This window comes from Mercenaria mercenaria, chromosome 4 (genome assembly GCF_021730395.1).
Source record: "Mercenaria mercenaria strain notata chromosome 4, MADL_Memer_1, whole genome shotgun sequence".
In the NCBI taxonomy this organism is placed as follows: Eukaryota; Metazoa; Mollusca; class Bivalvia; order Venerida; family Veneridae; genus Mercenaria; species Mercenaria mercenaria.
The window spans coordinates 19752375-19775916 of record NC_069364.1 but is presented as its reverse complement, the minus strand read 5'-3'; the positions used below and the strand labels follow the sequence as shown (position 1 = coordinate 19775916).

The 23542-nt window shown below is 35.9% G+C and overlaps 1 protein-coding gene across 7 annotated transcripts in view; it reads right to left on the bottom strand.

Moving 5' to 3' along the window:
- The window catches only part of LOC128556235 (androglobin-like), a 156811-nt gene that overhangs the window by 114473 nt on the left and 18796 nt on the right, over window positions 1-23542 (bottom strand). The window contains exon 1 of one of the 7 annotated variants that reach the window (XM_053540646.1): window positions 68-191. The exons of 5 other annotated variants lie outside the window; for them this stretch is intronic. In XM_053540646.1, coding sequence (XP_053396621.1) covers window positions 68-171 — 104 coding nt within the window. In that variant the 5' untranslated portion in view covers window positions 172-191. Of the gene's footprint in view, window positions 1-67; window positions 192-23542 lie in introns of those variants that run through there. One more of the 7 variants, XM_053540649.1, reaches the window with a different exon arrangement.

Below are 23542 nucleotides of genomic sequence, written 5' to 3'. Positions count from 1 at the left end.
AGCGTATGTTGTTTGGCTACAACCGATATATGTAAAAACAAAAAAGGTGGAAAAAACGTATGCAAACCTTTTTCTCTGTGGTAAAAGAGGATGCAGACGATGGTGATCCGGAAGTGGTATTACCGTCATACGGCGCATGCTCGCGCGACTTTCAACGCGCATTGCACTCATTCCTTAATCCTGTTTATGCGAATACTTTCTCAGAAAAAAACTGTTTGTAGTCTATGATGAAACGGAAATTTCAGTAGTTTTACACATTTCCAAGTTTTCTTTTATACTATTAAACGTTTTGGTATTAGTTTATAAGTTAAAATGGAATTTGAACTAAAGAAAGATATAAAATCGAAAGGGATATATTATGTTAAATCATGGGTATATGTTTACATTGTCTTTACTTAAAGTCAATCTAGGATGAAATCATAACCAAAATTTTGTACTTCAGTCGCATTAAAATAGTTCACGGTTTGATCAGTAGTCAACGAAACATTACAAAAGCCAGGCTTCCTTTAAGATATTAAATAAACATTCAAAACTGATTAATACGTATAGATCTTTGTTTGTTTTAATAACCACTTTTAAAGATTTTGACCGAAAAACTCAGAAATCTGTGTCACCCCTGTGTGTTTTATTTTCATTTCAGATACTAAATGATGTCTTTATAGACTATGCATTTTTTGATCAGACACATATTGAATTATACGTATATAGGGAAATAAAACAAACCTTACAACTCTGTTTTATGTAAGCTTATTTATAATCGCCAGCGACTCTTCCAGAAGACTGTTCGGAGGATAGTGCAAGATACAGAAGACGCTCCAATTCTAGAAGCTTCCCTGGTTCTTTAGCGTGCCAGATGTAAAGTACCCATACACGGGACTCTTATCCCAGTGTTAGTAATTTTTAGTTGGAGGGACGGGGCCTCGAGTCTGCAGAAAGTGGATAATGTAACCATCAAATTTATAAAGAAAACCTTAGTAATCGTATGGATTTCTCACGGCCTTCCCCGAGAGCCTGTACAAAAAATGGCACGAAGTTCGTATATAATGTGAACACATACGCCGTAGCCCGTAGCCACCCATACGATGACCCCCAAAAAACGCAAGGAAAATCGTAGACTAATTTATCGCACGGCGCCCCGGTCAAATGTGAATTAGGCATAAAAGCACAATAAGTACCGTTTGGCGAAAGAAAGCATTCAATTTATCATTTTCGACTAACCAAATGCAGATTTTTGAGTTTGGATCTTTTTTACATATCATTTAGTCACTGATTTTAGTCAACCAAAGACTACCACCCTTTAAACACGGAAATTTTACTTTTTGGGAACTCTTCTTTATCAGCCAATGATAATAACTTTAAAATATTTTCAGAAGACTAGTATACTGTATTCAAAAGCTTATTAAGGGTACAAAGCGTTTTGATATATAATTGAAATATTAGAATACCTTTTGTGTCCAGATTTATCCAGATTTCAACAAACAACAAAAAAATCAACAAAGCAACGACCAACGTATTAGTGCTACATGAGTCCATTTTTTGCTATTATTATTTTGAGTATTGTTGGCAAACATACCCAACTTTTACCCAGACATTGTAAAATGTCAAGCATTACAATATATTGCTGCGAACACGACTTCTTATTATTGACTATTTAAATACTTCTTTTCAGTAAAACTGTTTTACCATGAGCAAAAATAAACATTTTATTAAAACAGTATTTGTTAACAAATAACAGAAAATCACCCAAAAGGTTCTCCAGAACAGAATTTTTATTTAAACCATCTACTTTGAGGGAAGGGAGAATAATATCGCTTTTCATTTGATATGGAACTTCCGCTTATTTCCCTTGTAACAAGAAAATTTAATTATATAAATTAACTGACATAATAGCGAATGCATACTTTTTACTGCTATGAAAACCCTTACGTTGTATGAATGCTTCCCTTCCGTTTCACGTGCGGTTGTGGTGGGTGAGCCTCTATGTGTTCTTTCGGGTCGACAGGCAATCCAGGTAAGTGGTTCGAAAACGATACCCGACGACCTTCCCGCCGGCGTGGCATGTCAGGTGTCAAGCAGGATTGAACACTATGTAATGACGAACTTGAATCTGACGGAGACGTATTCCGGCGGCGCGAAGCGTCGTAATGCAGAACATCGCGCTTTTTCGTCGGCGGCGTGAGCGAAGCTCTTCCATTCGATTGTAACTCCATATTTTTGTATTCATATAAGCACTTGTGACTATAAAGTAATGACTGATTTCAACATTGGTTACATGTTTAGAGATTTTTACAGTTTCTGTACGTAATGAAATGTTTTTGTCACCCGATAACAATTTTTATTGGAGAACATCGCTGTGAGTGTGAAACACTAATGTTACGGGTAGATAACTCTGCATTCACTTCTGAAAATTGGAATAATTCGATAATGTCCCGTTGTAACTTATAGCACATTTATATTATTGGACTCGACAATCTTCAGACTTAAACCTATTAGTATAATTCTCGTCTAAAATACATGTAAAATATTTCGAAAGGTTCCCGAAGTCGTGTTAGTCACAGACGATAAAAAGTTCAAAATGTGAAACGGAGAAGGGCCCCAAACACAAAAATCGTGTTCCTGACTAAAATGCAAGATAATTAAGTGCTATTTAATGAGTTGGTTACACAGTAAAACGGGGAGTAATTTAATTTCTAATTCATAAAATATTAACTTAAAGATACTGATTTGTTACTCTTAAAGATACTGATTTGTTACTCTTAAAGATACTGATTTATAACACAGATTTTACGAACGTTTTCAAATTTAAATATTGTGATATAAACCAATTCAAGGTGATCGAATACGCGTGACCGTATTCTAGTCGAAACCCATACTGTGGCATAAACTTTCATAAATGTAAGATTTTTCCTATTTTAAGAATATGCTATTGCGTTTTTTCGCATAAAAGAAAGCATGGAAAATATGCTCTATAAACTTTATTGGCAAACGTGAATTCACATATTTCATACTCAAATAATTCATTAAGTCTGACGATCAGCTTTTGTATATGTTTAACAACGGTAACCGTTACAATGGTGATCATTCAAGCGAAGTTTCGAATAATTAAACGCTCAGCATAACCAATGACTGCCATAGTGAATGACACGACATTATGTTACCTATAATAATTATTGCATTTACGTAATTTAGTCACCGAATAGAATTCCAAAATTAACAGTCATGAGGCCTACACAGTTTCTCTTCAGAAATAAGACTCCTTTGTCTTTCTGGCGTCAACAAGCTAAATAGCTGTAGTTCTTCCTATTTGATATATTAAGGAAACTAACCCGTAATAACATGTGAAGTTTCAATTAGTTGTAATGAGTAATAACACGGATATGAGCTTGCTGAGAATCGTTGACCAGGTATCTACAACCGACACCGACGCCGACGCCGACGCGGACGCCGGGTGTATAGCAACATACAATAAACTGTCGTCATGGTGAGCTTAAAAAAGGAGGGATTTAGTTGCATACCTGGCCGCTTAAAGCAAAACCTTTCTTTTAAAAGAACCTATTGGAAGCACGCTGCATAGCAAAAAAATGATCTCACGGGTGATAAAATGCGGAAGAAGTACTGTGAAAAAATGATTTATTTTCGCTATACTGGAGAACTGAACTTTTTCGTGAACTGGCCTTTTTTTTTCGAAAATAAATACTCATGAAAAAAAACTATTTCTTATTGTAACAATAAGTACAATATGCACAAACTTTGGCCATTTATCGCGAACATTTCTGTTTAAGAACAGATTGTTGGAAAGAGCAAACTTTTAGCCTCGGGTAACTACCTGATTTTACAGTAAGACCGTAGTTCAAGTAGAAAACAATTCTTAAGATTTTTCGGGCCTTATTTTAGAGAATGTGCTTGAATTAATAAAATCAACAAATCTTAACATTAGGAAAGCTTGTCTGAACACGAAAAAGACGTACTGGGTTATCATCTACATGTATTTTGCTTAATCCAGTGGGGTAACATTTCAATGTCAATCCAAAAAATAAATATTTGGTATTTCAACTAAAGTGTTGGGCAATAAAAAGTAGTTTCTTGATTAAATGAATGCAAATATTGATATTACGCCTTAACTACTGAACTGGCTTACATGCACTTATTTTTGAACGTTAAATGTCTTCGTTGTTGGATACTATTATATCACCAACATTTACGGAGATTACCGATTATACAAGAACCAAACAACAGTTTGGGTGTTTAAGACAGAATAGATAAACATTGCCAAATTTAGAGTGTTTTCAAATATTCAAGTTCAATTGAAAAATAAAAAAAAAAACGATTATGACATCACTCAGCTGATAACAATTACGATGTTTATATTTGACTAACAAATATGTGTTATTTTTCATAGCAATTAATGTTAAATGTCAAACAATGGAATATACATACAGGGACAATACACTTGCTTTATAGTAATATTGTATAACTATATAATAAAGTTAGCTTTTATATATGTATGGATGTGTTGTGTTATGAAAATGCAACAGAAGAATGAGGGACGGGAGACAGCAAGCAGGGAGTGAGAGGAGAGTGAGGAAGACGGGAAGCAGGGAGTGAGAGGAGAGGGGGGAGACGGGAAGCAGGGAGTGAGAGGAGTGGGGGGGGGAATCACGGGAGGTTGGGGGCGGGAGGGGGGGGAGGGGAGACGGCAAGCAGGGAGTGAGAGGAAATGGGGGAGATGGGAAGCAGGGAATGAGAGGAGGTGGGGAAGACGGGAAGCAGGGAGTGAGAGGAGAGTGGGGAAGACGGGAAGCAGGGAGTGAGAGGAGAGTGGGGAGACGGGGAAGAGAGTGAGAGGAGGGGAGGGGAGACGGGAAGCAGGGAGTGAGAGGAGGTGGGGAAGACGGGAAGCAGGGAGTGAGAGGAGGGGGAGGGGAGACGGGAAGTACGAGAGGTGGGGGGAGAGTACGAGAGGTGGGGGGGGGGAGACGGGAAGCAGGAAGTGAGAGGAGGAGGGAAAGAAGACGGAATCAGGGAATGAGAGGAGGTGGGGTGGGGGAGATCAAAAGAGACAACACTTCCGTCTATCAAAAACACGTACTGATGACATCTTATTCCGTTTTCACCATAGTGAAACATAAATGAGCCGCGTCATGGGAAAAACCAACACTGTGGCTTTGCGACCAGCATGGATCCAGACCAGCCTGATGCGCAGGCTGGTCTGGATCCATGCTGGTCGCAAAGCCATTATGTTGATTTTCTCATGGCACGGCTCAAATACTGATAACCTGTGCTATTATGGAACTACCGCAGCACCTTTGCTTATATACTAACAATAACAGATAAACACAAAGAGTAGTGTTTAAAGAGCAAATATACTGACACAGTGGATCTCAAAACTCTTAATGACATACTCAATTTTTTTTTTCATAATAACGTTAAAACGAAATGTTAATTCGTTAAATAAAATCTTATCGCTGCTACAGGACATGGAAGTCTGAAGAAATCAGTAAAAACTTTAATGAACACTTGCTTTTCAAACTGTCTGAATATTTTTTGGGAAAAAAATACATGTATATAATTAGCGTTGTCTTTATATTTCAAGTACATGAAAAGACATTGCCAGTCCCTACGGAAGGGGTTATACGCCAGTACAGGCACATTGCTTAACGATATAAGCATTTACATCCGTCTATAAATCCCGATCTTGACGTACCTAGACCATACCAAACGTTAGTCTTCTCTACCATAAGGACAATGTTTAAATCCCGTAACAGGCATTATTCATATATAAGTTTTGTAAAACGTCTACCGCAGTACAATATGCGGTGCTCTGATAGGTCCAGCGAACTGTCGTACTGTCGACCTTTGCGTGCAACAGCACGATAACACGACGCGACAGCTCGACAATCCAATATGACGGCAAGATATCAATATTGAGTTATCGCATCGTATTGTCGTGTTGGTACATTGTGTTGTTGTGCTATCGTATCGTGTTGTCGTGGTGTTGCAGTCTACAGTACGACCTAAATATCGCACAGTAACATCATATTCTTGTACTGTCGATGCACGACGACACGATGCGACAGCACGACATCATGATGCAACGCGACAGCATGACATCATGATGCGACAGAACGACAACACGATGCGACATCACGATGTTATACTAATCGACAGCACGACATTATGATGCGAAAGCACGACAACACGATGTTATACTATTTGGCAAAACGACATTATGATACTGTCGACCTTTGCGTGCGACCGCACGATAACATGATGCGACAGCTCGACGATCCAATATGACGCAAGATCCTTTATAAATTTATAAATCTGATATAATAATAATAATAATAATACCCCAGCACAACAGCACGATGCGACAGCACGATAATATACGAATCGACTGCACGACATCATGATGCGACAACACGATGCAAAAACTCGTTATTAATATTGTGTTGTCGCATCTTGTTATCGTATCCACAGGGCTCGACAGTACGACTATACCGCGGCCTTGACACGTGTTTACACTTGAATTGATTTTAAGTTAAATTGAACCCCTTCTTTCCTTAAGGCCACACACTTTCCACATTGTAGGTCTTTCATGAAACGCATAGAGATAACTCAATTATTTTTTAAAACCTAAACGATGGCAAATACCTGAATGTTGTCTTATCTAGAGAATCAACGTATAATCATTAATTTAATTCGAAGTTGTGGGTGGTTCAAAGTCCTTAATCCGCATGCTACAAGAAATCTTTTATGTATGCCTATTTCGTAAAACATATTCTTTGAATATACTCTCTCGGAAATATCAACATTTCCATCATATCTTATTTGTTAGCAACAACTTTCGAGTTTGTCCCCACGTTGGTAAATTCGCATTCATACAGAGAAACATTCTTCGAAGAGATATAAAGGAACTTACGACAGAATTGATGCAAGACCAAACTGTGCCTTTCCAAGCTTTTTGAACGCTAGCGACATCTTACGGTTCGCCCTTTCTAAGGTCTTATCCGAGTTGCCGTCCTGACTCTGTTGTAAGGCGTTCCTGGCAATATCCAGGATCCCGTTGCCTACCGACCCATCACTAGGCCTCCGGTCTGAATTCCTACTGTCCACCGATAGTGACATTCTTTTAATAGACTTCCAAGTCCCTTCTGCACTTTTCTCAGAGTTGTCCGTATTTCCCGCTTTCACGCCGGACAATCTTTTAAACATATTTTTCGCACTTGAAATACTTCCGGCGCTGCTTACGTTACTATCCCGACGAGATGTCGTCGACGGCGGCGTATCCGTTAAATCTTTATCTGGCAATGTCGTCGAACGGCTATTAGCTGCTAGTTTTGCCCAGGACATGTTTTTATGTTAACGATTACGTATCAATTTCTAGCAATCAAAGTTTAGAATTACCGTTGTTATGTGTCCGTCACTCAAACAGAAATTATATGGCCATCATGCAACTTCCTAGGCTTTCAATCAATTCCAATCTATCCTTATAATAATTTTACTCTTAGCTGCTTAAAATAATCAAATATCAATTGATGAAGAAACAAACTAACGTACAAAGCTGATAATTCCACCGCGCCATACAAAAGTATACTTTAATACACTTTCAATCAGTTCAAATCTATTGTTATAACATTATTACTCTTACATTAAAAGAAGTAATATACAATTTATGAAGAAATGCTAAGCCCTTGTGTTGAAAAATGCCTCCCTGTCCGCGCCGTACAAAAGTATACTTTGATATACTACTAATGATGATACCGCAATGCTAGAGAAACTTTTACAATTTCCGGAAATATATCATTTTCTATCAAATAATGTGAAACATTTTTCTGGTTTTGCCGGATATGGAAGGATACAATGTATGTTCACAAAAGTCACATGAATTGTACCTTAAAATGTTGCAGATGGGCATCGGTGTGCAATAAATCCATATCCCACTGCATAAAACAATATACTACGAAACATCACAACACCACACTATTATGTCCAAGTTTAGTGAAGGGAATACACGTCCATGGCGATTCCTTTGAAACCTAAAATCAGTATTCTAATTGAAAACTACATAGAAACACTTTAAAGCCACACATTTAGTTTTCGAGCCTACAAAAATCATTAGAGAAAAAGGCTCAAGTGTTTGTATCTTTACTCTAACAAAAGCCACAAGATTTGCTATTTTCAACTTATTGAAACTCAAGTGTTTCACCTCTTTCCGATTTTCAACCACTTAAATAAAGCACTGCCGAAGCTTAATGATATTTTCATTAGAACGTGCCCTTGCGATACCATTAAATGATTCCCCAGCTGTTTACATTGACCATTGACCACGAACATTTTAATTGTCGCTGTCATAAGCCGTATTGAGACATCATTTATACAAAAGGTGTCAATATTTTCGCTAGAATTGAAATATGTACGCCTTGTGTACACAGTACAAAACGTGGAAACAAATTAAGATAGATTTAACATCAAGGAAAAACAATTAATCCGTTTTTAAAGCACATTTTCAAATCAATGTTAAAATTTCACATCAATTAAGATCCCCGTATCAATGAATAGGGTCTGTATTAATGAATAGAATCAAAAGAATGCTTTTCATTTCAATATTTAAGCGCAAATGATTAAAGACAGAGAAAGGACTTGGTGCCATACCGTTGAAAAATTTCGTTTTCGTATCTTAAAAATTCCAACCTATTGAATTTAAAGTTTTTGAACACATGAAAGTAAAAAAAAATCAAAGGTCAAATCCCTTTCATTTTTTTTTTCAATAATTAAAATAGATATTGATCTTCAACCAAAACAAGAAAACCTTCAGCCCTATTCTGTTGATCCTAATTCGGACATTTTCAAAACTAATTGGCCAGCGACTAATCAATTGCTCTTAACGTAAATTGGACACACACAATAGATTGACGGCATCCAATTTATTGACACATGGGAGATTATATGACATTTAATAACTCATCTAGGGATATTTTGTTAACAGGGAAAGTGTTTCGTCGATAACAGACTTTAGAATCAATATTAGCTGGATAAATTGATGATTTTGAAAGTCAAGAATATTGTCTGTTTTTCATGCACAGAAAGATATAATAAGCAAAATAAACAAGAAATCATGCCGTTGAATGTACTGCGCATGATTATCGTTGAAATCATATTTAAAAGCGTTTAAGCAAATATTTCGAATTGACGAATTATCAGTTGTTCTCTATCACGTACATTTGTAGATATATGTACGTCAAATGGCGGTAGTATAGAACATACGTAAACTGCTATAATGTTCTTACAGACACTGAATATTGAATACTATTCTTTGACATGTTTAACTTTCATTGTTGTGACAGTACAAGATCCGCACCATGATTGAAATCACGTATTTAGTAAACCTGCTGGTACCCAGTACATAGTATGTATAATGACAGAAACAACAGTGAATACTACATAAAATGAAGGAGGACTGTATCCGGCAACATACATATTTATGCGTGACATAAAAAGTCTGCGATAAGGACATTATAATATGAAATAAGGCACTGCCTCAATCGGTATTCGATCCGACTCAAACTCATCCCATAAGATTTGAAAAGAACTGTCTAATGACAGCATCGATTCCGTATCATTTTAAAGGTAGATTTTGGAAAAAACATCACTGTCCATATTTGTACTGATGTGCAAGACATTGCGGTTCGGACAAGTTATGTGGACGCTTATTAACAACAAGGAAAAAGCGTATTCTTCCATAGGAAAAATTCGAAGTCAGACGCTCTGTGCAAGTGCCGGAAGAACACATTTTTTAATTCGATAGTATATATCTCATTCGGTATATCGCATGTTACCGTAGAGGGATCGATCCCGATTTTCGCCGCTTCGCGACGAAATCGGTAGGATCGATTCCCTATAACACAATATGTTAAAATGATCGGCGGAAATAAACGTTCTAAACAAACGTTACGGCGCTTTACATGTTTTGAGGCACCGTCAACGTATCGTCGGAAATTGAACACGGACGATGCGCTCCACATAGCTATACTGAACCACCATCAATTTAATTAATCTAAATATGAACATCGTGCTTCACATGTCTGTATTGAAGCACCGTCAACGTGATGTATTCAAACATGGACGATGCGCTTCGCATGTATGGTCTCGATAAAGGAATTTCGTAAAGAAATCTTAGTTTGCTAACATAAACCTTAAAACACAGTATATATCTACTTGATAAAAGCATGAAAAACCATAGTTTTCTTTGAATAAAGATTTATGCGTAAATATGGTAGCAAAACATAACAAGCGAATAAGCATCAAGGATCCAAAGAGGTCATTCACTGAGAGAAAACTAACAAGAGCATACCTATCAAAACGGCCTCTAAACACGTGATTTATATGCCGCATTATTACTAAATATCATATAAAGATAAAGGAAACTGTATGTACAAGATAAAATGCTCTTTTATCGTTGTCTTTTGTATCTTGTATTATGGTCTTCTAAAAGAAAAAGACCTCTGAAAGTCAACAACGACCTCTATATTACACAAAATTACGAATAGCAAGATCGAAGCAGACGACAAATCACCATGTCAATCTGAAATGCTATTTTGATAATTTTTCATCTGGCGTTGTCAAGAGATTTAATAAAGGCAAGCTTAACATCACTTTTTTGTAATCAGGAAGTCGATGTTATTGCTGTAAAGGCGGCTTGTAAAGGAGGAATAAATCACCGTGATGGTAGAAAATGATTGTAAAAAGGCTCAATTTGTCATGTCAAAAAAAATCTGAGTCCTTTTGAAACTGTTACTTTAGGAGTTCTGGAATTTCAAAATAGATGGTTACAATAAAGAAGACCCCTATCACGTGAATCTTACACTCAAGTTTATCTTAACAAAACGGATTTTAATATAGATACGGCTGGAACGCAACTTACTGAAAAGAGTTTCTTATAAAATTATATTTTGATGTCTTTAATGATACATCTTTTAATAACCGAAGACGTAGTAATGAACATAAAATTGAAGCAGTTTCAAAAGAATTTCTAAGTCAAGAGAAACGATATTTTCAGATTCTCGTCTGCTGTTATATGTACATGTCTTTTACAGACATTATTAAAGCATTTTACTTTAAATCTTATAAACATATATATCCTTAGTATGTCCCAAAAATCTGACAATTTCGAAATTATATATAATACATTCCGCCAATCTAGTATCTATTAAAACACTTACATAACCGACGATCTCCGGCGTCCCCGTGTCGGCGGCAACGGCAGATTATCCACTTGTAGGTGAATTTCACCGAAAGATCCTCTTTTTGATGAGACACTGCCCCGTCGGCTCGACGAATTCGGCACGGCTAAAGTATCACTCTCCGACGACCCACGTCGGCTACCCGGCATTTTTGTCTCACAAAAATCGCCTCATTACATAGGTTTTTATAAGTGTAAGTTTTAGTTCTATCTTATTACATGTATTCACAAAATAAACATTACATTTCAAAAAAAGATAGATCGCTTCCTCTGTCAATCGCATATAATATTTGTCTAAAACTTCATAAAGCTGAAGAGCAAAATCTTGTCTGGCAAACGGCAAACAGCCTGAATAAGCGGGGCTTACTTAGGCAAATCGTATCAAAAAAGATGTGACGAAAAGTGACAAGTTGATGCGATCAGAAACATTTTTTCTGGACAATGTGAGAAGGAAGTAAAGAGGTGTATATACGCGCGACATCTTATTTTTGAATAGGCCCGAGCATGCACACTTTTATAGCATATTGTCCATAACAAATCATTTCAAATGTTCCAGGCTTTACTCTTCGGGTTCGAGCCGAGATAAGAGCCTAGTACCCGTAAACCAAAGTTTGCTGATCCGAGTTCCGACGGGAGATCAGTACCATTGGAAATGTAGGAAACAAACATTTCGCGTGGTTAGTGTCTTTTGTGCACTTGTTCTAAAAGAACATTATTTAATCAAACAGTTTATCAACAGATCAATGACAGCTATACATTTTATAAAGTAATACTGAATTGTGTCCATGCAAATATCTTAATTAGAAACAACGTAATGTCAAATCTACGCATTGGTTAAAAAATGAAATTACTTTGGATTTAGAAAAACAATACATATAAGAAGATTATGTGCTGGTCAAAACGCAACATTTTACCATTGAGCAAAAGCTGACATGAAGTCTGAGATAACCAAAACGCAACATTTTACCATTGAGCAAAAGCTGACATGAAGTCTGAGATAACCAAAACGCAACATTTTACCATTGAGCAAAAGCTGACATGAAGTCTGAGATAACCAAAACGCAACATTTTACCATTGAGCAAAAGCTGACATGAAGTCTGAGATAACCAAAACGCAACATTTTACCATTGAGCAAAAGCTGACACTAGTGAAGTCTGAGATAACCAAAACGCAACATTTTACCATTGAGCATAGGCTGACATGAAGTCTGAGATAACCAAAACGCAACATTTTACCATTGAGCAAAAGCTGGCATGAAGTCTGAGATAACCAAAACGCAACATTTTACCATTGAGCAAAAGCTGACATGAAGTCTGAGATAACCAAAACGCAACATTTTACCATTGAGCATAGGCTGACATGAAGTCTGAGATAACCAAAACGCAACATTTTACCATTGAGCAAAAGCTGGCATGAAGTCTGAGATAACCAAAACGCAACATTTTACCATTGAGCAAAAGCTGACATGAAGTCTGAGATAACCAAAACGCAACATTTTACCATTGAGCAAAAGCTGACACTAGTGAAGTCTGAGATAACCAAAACGCAACATTTTACCATTGAGCAAAAGCTGACATGAAGTCTGAGATAACCAAAACGCAACATTTTACCATTGAGCAAAAGCTGACATGAAGTCTGAGATAACCAAAACGCAACATTTTGCCACTGAGCAAAAGCTGACATGAAGTTGGACTGGCCAAAACGCAACATTTTACCATTGAGCAAAAGCTGACACTAGTGAAGTCTGAGATAACCAAAACGCAACATTTTACCATTGAGCATAGGCTGACATGAAGTCTGAGATAACCAAAACGCAACATTTTACCATTGAGCAAAAGCTGGCATGAAGTCTGAGATAACCAAAACGCAACATTTTACCATTGAGCAAAAGCTGACATGAAGTCTGAGATAACCAAAACGCAACATTTTACCATTGAGCAAAAGCTGACTAGTGAAGTCTGAGATAACCAAAACGCAACATTTTACCATTGAGCATAGGCTGACATGAAGTCTGAGATAACCAAAACGCAACATTTTACCATTGAGCAAAAGCTGGCATGAAGTCTGAGATAACCAAAACGCAACATTTTACCATTGAGCAAAAGCTGACATGAAGTCTGAGATAACCAAAACGCAACATTTTACCATTGAGCAAAAGCTGACACTAGTGAAGTCTGAGATAACCAAAACGCAACATTTTACCATTGAGCAAAAGCTGACATGAAGTCTGAGATAACCAAAACGCAACATTTTACCATTGAGCAAAAGCTGACATGAAGTCTGAGATAACCAAAACGCAACATTTTGCCACTGAGCAAAAGCTGACATGAAGTTGGACTGGCCAAAACGCAACATTTTACCATTGAGCATAAGCTGACATTAAGTCTGAGATAACCAAAACGCAACATTTTGCCATTGAGCAAAAGCTGACATGAAGTTGGACTGGCCAAAACGCAACATTTTACCATTGAGCATAAGCTGACATTAAGTCTGAGATAACCAAAACGCAACATTTTGCCTCTGAGCAAAAGCTGACATGAAGTTGGACTGGCCAAAACGCAACATTTTACCATTGAGCATAAGCTGACATGAAGTCAGTGATGGCCGTAATACAACTAATCACCACTAAGCATATGCGAACACAAACGAAGAGATGGTCATGACAAAAATCTTACCATCCCTCATAAACTGACACAAAAAAAGGGATGGTCATAATGCAACATATATTAATATCCTACAAGAAGTTAATGACCATAATTTAATATTTTGCCTTTCTGGGGAAACTTACACGATCAATGACAATGAGATTAACTTAACATTCTGCATAAATTCTATATGTCAACATGTTGCTACCTTGCACAATCTTACATCATTTTATTGTATAGTGATATTTCAAATCTCACTTGTACTATTTGCTCATATCCTTGAAGCAGCCAACTTCAGCGACAATGACAGATCATTTGTCAACACCTAGACATATACATTCCTGGTTAGTTCCTGGTGGTTTTTTTCTTTTACTACTGTACACTCGCTCATATTTATGATCGTTTTATTTTCGCTAATATTCGCGAACAATGCCACTCGAAAATTCATTGTGTGTGTTGAGTTTATTTATAGTCGCCACCGGTTAATACCATATGGGCGACTGTTGCTGCAATTATTCCCTCCTCCTTCGTCACATCGTCTTTTCTTCACTCCCGTTATAGAACATCAATTATATTACATCGTAGTTATATGTCTTCATAGTTATGTGTCATCTATTATGTATGTCGTCGTGTTTCTGTGTCATCTGTTGTGTGATTCTTCTTAAGTGTTGTTGACAATGTTGTTATTAGGTCTACATTTTAAACGGTCTGATCTCCAGTCTAAAGGATCTCGCCACCACGTTGTACGTCGCCTCCACCAATTGGCTTGTCCGAAGTGCCGCATCCGGAAGCCTGGTTCAGATATCCCACCTTGTCGATGAACCAGCTGGAGTAAAACAATCAAACATCCCAGAGATGGTAATCCGGCATCGAGTCGGGGGCTCCGAGCCTCGTCGATGATCCAGCTGAGGTATCGGGATGGCGATCCCTCAGAGATGGTAATCCGGCATCGAGTTGGCCGGGATCAACCAGACCCGGCACCCCGGCTGCAGAAGAGAGGTCCAACACGATGGTAAGCAGACTAGACGATCCCCCTTTTAAGGCCACACTCCCTGGTTTTAGTCATGTGACGCTAACTAGATCAAGCGTTGACCTAGTTAGGGCGCTGACCCAGTTAGCGCCATATGTGCCCTCTCCGCGACGTGCACGCACCAAGGAGGTCGGAGAAGTCGAAAATTCATCATATTCTTGAATATTATATACCCTTCTCAAATGCGGTCATTTGATTGGTCAAAAGGGATGCACGCGCGGGTCCGCGAAAAGCGGCATTGACCTGCAAAAGTGATAATGACTTGTGATATCACTCTTTCTTATATGTATGAAATGTGGGCCAGTCAAATCAGTGCATTTGAGATGGACATAATATAACAATTATAGACTTACGTTTCGGTCAATATGTGTTTTTACGGACCTGCGTCCTCGGTCAATATCATTTTTACAGGTCCGCAAAAACATATACTGACCACAACATAAGTCAATAACTGTATAAAGATATATGATGGAATCAACTTTGCACCAAGATAGACCACGAAGAGGGCGAACACGAGAGGGTGGACACGTTTCTAAACACGGACAATAATATCTATAATAGAATCTAATTCTATTGGTAAATTACATCAACGGAATGAACAGATACATAAACAGGTTTTATGCAAATTATAGATATATAAAATTGATAAATTATGCAATAGTGATATTCACCAGCCATATCCGGATATTCTGAAAGGATATTGAAACAATAATTGCATAACAGATGTTGACAATCTCACTATGAAATCGGAATTTTATCAGATGTCAAATATAAAGAAGTACATAAATCGCTTCAAAGCTCAAATTAAGGGTTTTATAAAAAAAAAAAGTTGCTTTAAATAAACGCGTATTTGACACTTTAACATATTTTATATAGAAAATAGAAATAGAGGAAAAAGACGAAAAGATAGCTTTATTCTCGTCACATAAGCCTGACAAAGTAAAAATAAAATTCATTTTAAAAAAGCAATGCTGCATGTGGTGAATCGAAAGTTGAAATTGATAAACTGTTTGCACTTAAGGATTCCTATTTTTAGTGCTTTTGTTAACAAGCAAAATGTGTACATGCCCTTCTTATTTCTATTTAGAAAACCTGACCGCTATCGATTATCGACTGGGTGAATATTCTTCGATTTCTCTGATAATTGCCAAACAAAATATTTTTATTTAATACCATTTAATTTACTGCTCAAGTTCTAAAAGTTCATTGAATTGTCATATAGAAATCTTTATCTTATATTTTAAACGCAACAATGTATTACATAGACGAAGGAAATCATAAAACGCAACTCGGAGGTACACGAAGGCTACTGTAGAAGAGCGAAAAAAATCCCGTGTTGTCCAGATAATTCATCAGGATAACACATAAGCCCTCACAAAACAATAAAAGCGAGACAAGAAAGATGATCTCTAATGTTACTACAATTATTCATATGAAATCTGATGATATTTATAGATCGTACGGACGTTAAACCACTGCCCCAGATGAAAAATGGCTATTTATGGTGTTACTAATAGAAACAAAATTCTAAATTAATTCAAGCCACGACAACAACAAGTGTTATGACGTCATTTCATGTATTAACAGTAATACAAGACATGGTCAGTACAAAGGAAAAGCACAATATAAACATGAATTTAACACAAAATCAAAATCCAGGAACACATAGATAGATCATATTAGATATTACTAGCTCAATAGTGAATAAACAATGTCTGAAGAGTTAAGGATACTGCCCTATCATCTCAATGGATGATATAGAACCTTTCAATATACAATGTGATTTTATGTAACTGTAAAATATACTAAACGCATTGACAGACACATATACAAATAATAAAAATAAAAAATATTTAAAACAGAACGAAAAAAGCAGGGGCTGATCCAACAATGATGATGGGATTAAAGAATCTGGGTAAATTAATTCATACAACATGACGGGAATTGTGACTGAGATAGTTGGGAAAAGGGTAGAAGCAAAAGAAAAAAGTGAAAAACAAACCCAAAATGATGCCAGAGTGATGATAAGCAAAACGTATTGAGGGCAACCAATTAAGAAATGAATGATGACAAATCAAGGAACAAAGTCCGTAAGGCTGATTGATAAGTGACGTGATATAGCATCAACAATTGTTTAAATTGTAAAGAAAGGGCTTTCAGAAAGGGGATAGACAAGTAACTTCAAAGACCATACGGTGTTAATGGCATGTCTCTGGAGTGACGAAAAGGGAACAGACTCTAGCGTTGCTACAGAATAAAGACAATAACATGAATATTTCACCACTATGTTATTTATTGTAACGCTACCATTTTCATTATTTAGAGAATCTAAACTATGGAATTTATGTTGAAAAGCAAAATGTACCACATGGAAAATTGTAACAAAAATAACTGAAACACTTACAATTGTGAAGAGCGACGACGCCCTCTGTTATCCAACGGCAGTTGAAGACTACCGTCGAATGATCCCCTCATTAAACTATCACGACGGCTTAACGTCGAGGACACGTTAAGCGTATCAGCTTGTATCGATTCCCGACGACCAGCCATTTTCAAAAGAAATAACAAAAATATCTCCCAACTTCGAGTAAGTAGCGGCCTATGAACTGATGCAACTTAAAATTCCTTTTACTGATATTCTGATATTGTTCGAATAAAAACTATAATTGAATGAAATAATGAAGTTTTACTTTTTTGAATTTCAAATAATCATCAAAAACAATTTCATCTAGTTTGTCATTATTTCCCTTTCACGTCATCCATATTTGAAAAAAAAAAAATGGCATTATGTATGTCTCAATTTTCTGATATGGGAGTCAAATGAGTATCCACACAAAAGGATTCCAGACTTATCGCATTGTATATCCTATTGGTTAAAAGGTAAGTTCAGAACCATTAAGTATATATTTCAAACATGACTGAAACCCGATACATTTCCAAGTCTTATGTATGCATAAAATTATCCTGTGTTAGAAGAACACGTTAATTATTCATACATGAACAGAATTCACTTTTATATGGTTGTATAGAACCACTTTCAGTTTAAATTAATAATTGATCCCATGATAAATTGTTCTGTTATTTTCAGTTCTTTACATGATCACTAAACCATCTTCCCATAAACAATTTCCTTGCGATTTCCAGGTAACAAAACAATGGAAGAAGCATAAACTCATCACAGAAAATGACACAATATGAAACTAAAGCTTGATAGTACCCGTTTATGGGTTTTCAAGCTTACCATCAAATCTTATAATTGAGCCGTGCCATGAGAAAACCAACATAGTGGGTTTGCGACCAGCATGGATCCAGACCAGCCTGCGCATCCGCGCAGTCTGGTCAGACTCCATGCTGTTCGCTTTTTAAGCCTACTGCAATTAGAGGAACCGTTAGCGAACAGCATGGATCCTGACCAGACTACGCGGATGCGCAGGCTGGTCTGGATCCATGCTGGTCGCAAACCCACTATGTTGGTTTTCTCATGGCACGGCTCATATCTATACTGTAACAGAGGGAAATGTTATCAATGAATTAATCTAAGTATATTATCAAAACATAGAGACATTGAATGAGAAAATAAATACAAAACGTAGTGATATAAAATTAGACATATAAATCACATTACAAAATGTGACAGTGGTCTTGAGAAGTTAGTGTTGACAAACAATTTGCTATAAGTTATAGCAAAGGAGACAAAAAGAGTATATAGGAGGATTGAAAAGTTCACGATGGAATACGAACGTTTTAGCAATAGAAGATTTGTCAAAATGACAAACAGTACATATGATATAGCTTTCGAAGACTCATTTTGGTTTGATGTGTTCTTGAAAGCACATAATAACGATGACACTTATTGTCTTTAAATGTTCTTGGTAAAAGGTTTAAACCACATAATTAAAAGTAAAAATATAAGATGTACACCAGTCGCCCACTTCATACAAAGTGAACCGGTCGGTATCCAGTATACCGCACTATTTCCTTTTCTAATTAACACATTACTATACTTAACTTGAAACTTTCAGGAACCCTTTACCGCTGGGAAATGATTACATGAGGAATAAGTAAAACCCGCAAAAGGTATCTAATTTTTCCGACAGGTTACTCCTTTACTACGAACAAAATGCATTAGTTAGGGGGCGTCCCCAGAAAAAAATACCAAAAAAATGGATAGCAGCGTCAACACTCAGAGCCAATCAGAGGAGACGTAATCAATCCAAATAAGGAAGCTGTGCTGTATCAAGGAGTACCGTCAAAAAGATACTTTACAAATAACTAAAGAGTGTGCAAGCCCAACTTTTACCTTTCTCAATGTTATCTTGTGTTAATCTAAAAAGAATTCGACGAGTTTCATATAGCAAAGGAATAATATATATAAATTAAGAATAATAAGATAGAAGCCAGACGACAAATCAACGTGTCAATTTGAAATGTTATGTTGATAATTTTTCAACTAACGTTATCAAGATCTTAATAAAAAGAAATCTTTACACCTCTATTTGTAATCATACAAACGCTATTATTGCCATAAATGTGGGTTGTAAGAAACAGAATATAGCACAAATATAAGGTTCTGTGTTGTCTGATGTTCGGATGCATTATTTGCAACACGTTTTTCAGTAGATATCTTTAAATGATCTCATGTAAGGCAAAGCAAAATGCCTTGTTTAACAAAGGTTACTGGTTTCATCAATATATCAATATATCTTGCATATCTTATAAAAAATGTCAATTGCAACGGAGCTGGCTGATCATTTGTTTACCTTGTCAATTAAAAACTTCGGCCATTGATCTGGTAACAGAATGAATATTAAGTTTAGAAATAGAAAATATAACACCATGAAGTCAGTCTCTTGAAAATACCCCTAACTACTAGACCTTCACGTCAACCTCTTTAGAATATATTTCCTCTAAACATACATAAATATTTAGTTTAAACATATCTATTTCATAATTTACATTCATGCAAGACAACTGACATGTATACATACAATAAGAAAAGGATTAAAATGTTTAAAACATTCATAGCAAAACATTAATGCATTTTGTCTATTAGCAATAAATACTCTAAAAGTTTCTGCATAGTTTAACAAAAGCATAACGTTGCGATATGTAACAATCATTTCATGGCAGAACTACTTTTTGCACCAGGATAACGCTTACGAGTGAAAACATTTCTGCATTACTGTGCTCTTGTTTGCATGAATGTGCATGCATATGATAAATTATGCAATAATGGGTGCAACAGCACGTGCGGATAGTATTTTAACTGAAAGGATATTGAAACTATCTGTAATTGCATAACAGATGTTGGTAAAATCCCTAAGAAATCGGAATATTATCAGATGTCAAATAAAAAGAAGTACATCAAATATTTTGATAAATCTCTCTGGTTCAGTAAGTATAATACGGTATAATTTCCCCAATAATTGCCGAACGCACGATATTTTGATTTAATACCAAATAATGGCATCGCTCAAGTTTTAAAAGTCCATAAAGTTATTGATTAACTTTAAATAGCAAAGGATATAATACCTAAGTTTAAAAAAGTCACAAAGACTGGAGAGGCTACTTTTGTGCGAGTAAAAAGAAACAGAGACACATTAAGAATGTCATAGCAGAAGCGGTACCTTTCTCCTTAAAACCGAGTTAGGTAGAAGAGCATTTCTTGCTGGCTTCCTTCACAAACACTACACTGTCATGCAACAGGATGGTTTTAAATAATCGCACATTGTACTGATTTAACCGAATGTAATAAAGAATTTGATTCGATTAGTTTTAACTAATGTCTCGAATTTTTAAAGTCACTGATTTTAAATTACTAAACACTCACGTTATTACCTTGGTCAATAAAATTGAACAAATATTTTCACATATAAGAATCAGAATTTTCAACCCATGGGTTATATAGCCTGCTCAGCTGTGAGTGCAATTCAGGATGCATTCTTTTTAAAGTACATGTTGGTTGATTTAAGTTTTCAGACCGACGTTAATATCACAGCAATTTCAAAAGTAACTTTGCAAACACGAATCTTTATAAAAAAACAATCAACGCAAGATTTGTGAAGAAAGTATAATATTTTCAATGCACATAAATGAATCTACACCATTTTACCAGATGAGAAAAAGAATTACAGGAGGTGATAGTTATTTATTTTAAAAAGGTTAGGGTAGAAGCCCGGACACTGCAAGGCAGGAAAGGACAAATGGATGGTACAGTGTTATCAAGCCATGACAACAGTGTGTGATACCAGATCACTTCTACCGCTAAGCTCAACATAAATGGCCAGCAATTTTAAATTCCTTTCCAGTCATATAGTTACAGCTATCTATAAAAGTAATTGCACATACATGTATGTAAACTGGAAAGAATCTTTTTCAAATAAACACAAAGCATAACAATTACTCCTATTACTTTGTCAAATTTCCCTTTCACGATATTTGAACAGATTATCATTTCAGATGTCTCAGTTTTTAACATGGGAATCAAACAAATGTTCACATGAAAAATCAAGCAACAAACGGATCACACACTAATCACATTTTAATGTTAACGCTTAATTCAAGACCAAAGAATCCATCAAATATATTTTTCAGACATGACTGAAACTAGATACATTGTCCAAGTTAAATAACTAAAGTTGCCCTGAGTATTGTACGAGAAAAACTAATTCATTAATTACATGAGCAGAGTTGCCTTGAATTTTATATCGTATTACAGTAACACTTTCTGTTTTGATCTCTACATTTCAACAAATTTTAGTTCTTTACATGATCACTCAAATATCTTCTCCTCATGAACCATTTCCTCATAATTTACGAGCAACATAACAGTGGGAAAAAGCTAAAGAAATTGAAACAATATGAAATTAAAGTAGTATGATAACATTTTATGGGCTTTCGTGATTGCCAGTTAGTCTCAAATCTATACTGCAAAACAGAGAAATGTTATCAAAGGATTAATCTAAGTATATTGTCAAAACATAGATAATTGAATGAGAAAATAAGTAAGTAATACTGATACTAAATAAGACATAAATTGCGTAATAATATTACAGTAACTATATGTGCGCATAAGACGCACAAGAATCAAATAATTGTAAGATAGACAAGAGGGCAGATATTGGATACAAAGGGTGGCAACAGACTTTAAAAAGGTTCAAATTCAATGTGAACTAAGCTCTAGCAACTTGAACGTAACACGTAAATCAATAACAAACTTAAAACACGCAAGTCATTTTTGCAAGAAGACTTATTTTGCATTTTGCTTAGAATATTACACGGGGAAAGACCTCTATAGACTTCTTGAAACTGTATAATGATGATGGACCTTAATGTCATTAGATCCTCTTGGTGAACATTTCATTTATAAGACGAAGCAAATCAATTGTTATGATCATTCCAAAAAGGTTCAGGTATACAATGTAATTGCTCATGATAAGTAAACACCTATATGGTTTGAAAAGGTATAAAATAATAACAACACATTGAATATGAGGCCACAATAATTTTAATACATTTTTATACCAACATATTTGTAAATCGTGTCACACCTCTTATAATGTAATTATTCAGACAGAACCGCAAGCAAGTGATATTTTATAGATGCAAGGTCTGGTTTTGAAATTAAGGCTAGACATATCTCAAATGGATTAAAAATGTACGAACAATATTACCATTGGGTTTCGTGATATATAACAGGACATTAACAGCATGAGATCCTGATAGTTATATTTTTTTCTCTTGAACATCTAGGTCTTATGGTATTAGACACAGTGGTAACATCAAACGTAAATCAGGTTTGACTTTAGTCTGATGTATTTATGTAAGCCGTTTTCGAAAGCCCATCTTGGCAACTTTTGCGGAATATTGTAAGTAATTTTAATGAGAGGCTTTCATGTGTAAAACACCCATACAGGGGACTCTTCTCTTATCATAAATTCGACACCTGGTTTCGTAGTAAGACAATGTTACCAGTGGATACTACCATTTAATACCCTCTCAGTCTTGAAGACACTATTCTATCTCGTCTCTCCGGATTAAGTCAGACCAATTGTCGAGAGAAGCCCTTGAGCTCATCCTATTCTACAACAGCTTTGCTCATTCAATTTATCCGGCATATTTCAAGACGAACGTGTTTTTGTTTCCTTCCCATTTTTTTAAACAATTCTGAAACTCCGACGATTTGTTACAAATATAAACTCTTATAAGATATGACACTTTAATTGTAATGAAATGTTTTCGGACTTTGATTTACTGTGGAATTGCTAGATTGCAATAACTTCTGAAGTTGGTCATACCGTCCTTTGTAATTCTGATATTGTTAAAAATATAAGTGTTTACAATTTATTTCTAAACGTCCCAAGTATAGAACACCTTTAGGTATAGATATCGTTGTCTATTGTGGTCTGATTTTTGAATCGTTAAAATCCTGTTATGGCAAATGGTGCCGTGGAGTAAAGGTAGATTCTAATGTTCGTGACATTGGCTGCTAGAAAATGAGCCGTTTTCAAGGTCATTTGTACTCGTATGCCACTCAACAAACTTATTACTTTCATAAAAAGCGACCTCCTTGATTGTGAGATAATGGGACATGCTGGACACCCCATGATTATTACCTTTTAAAT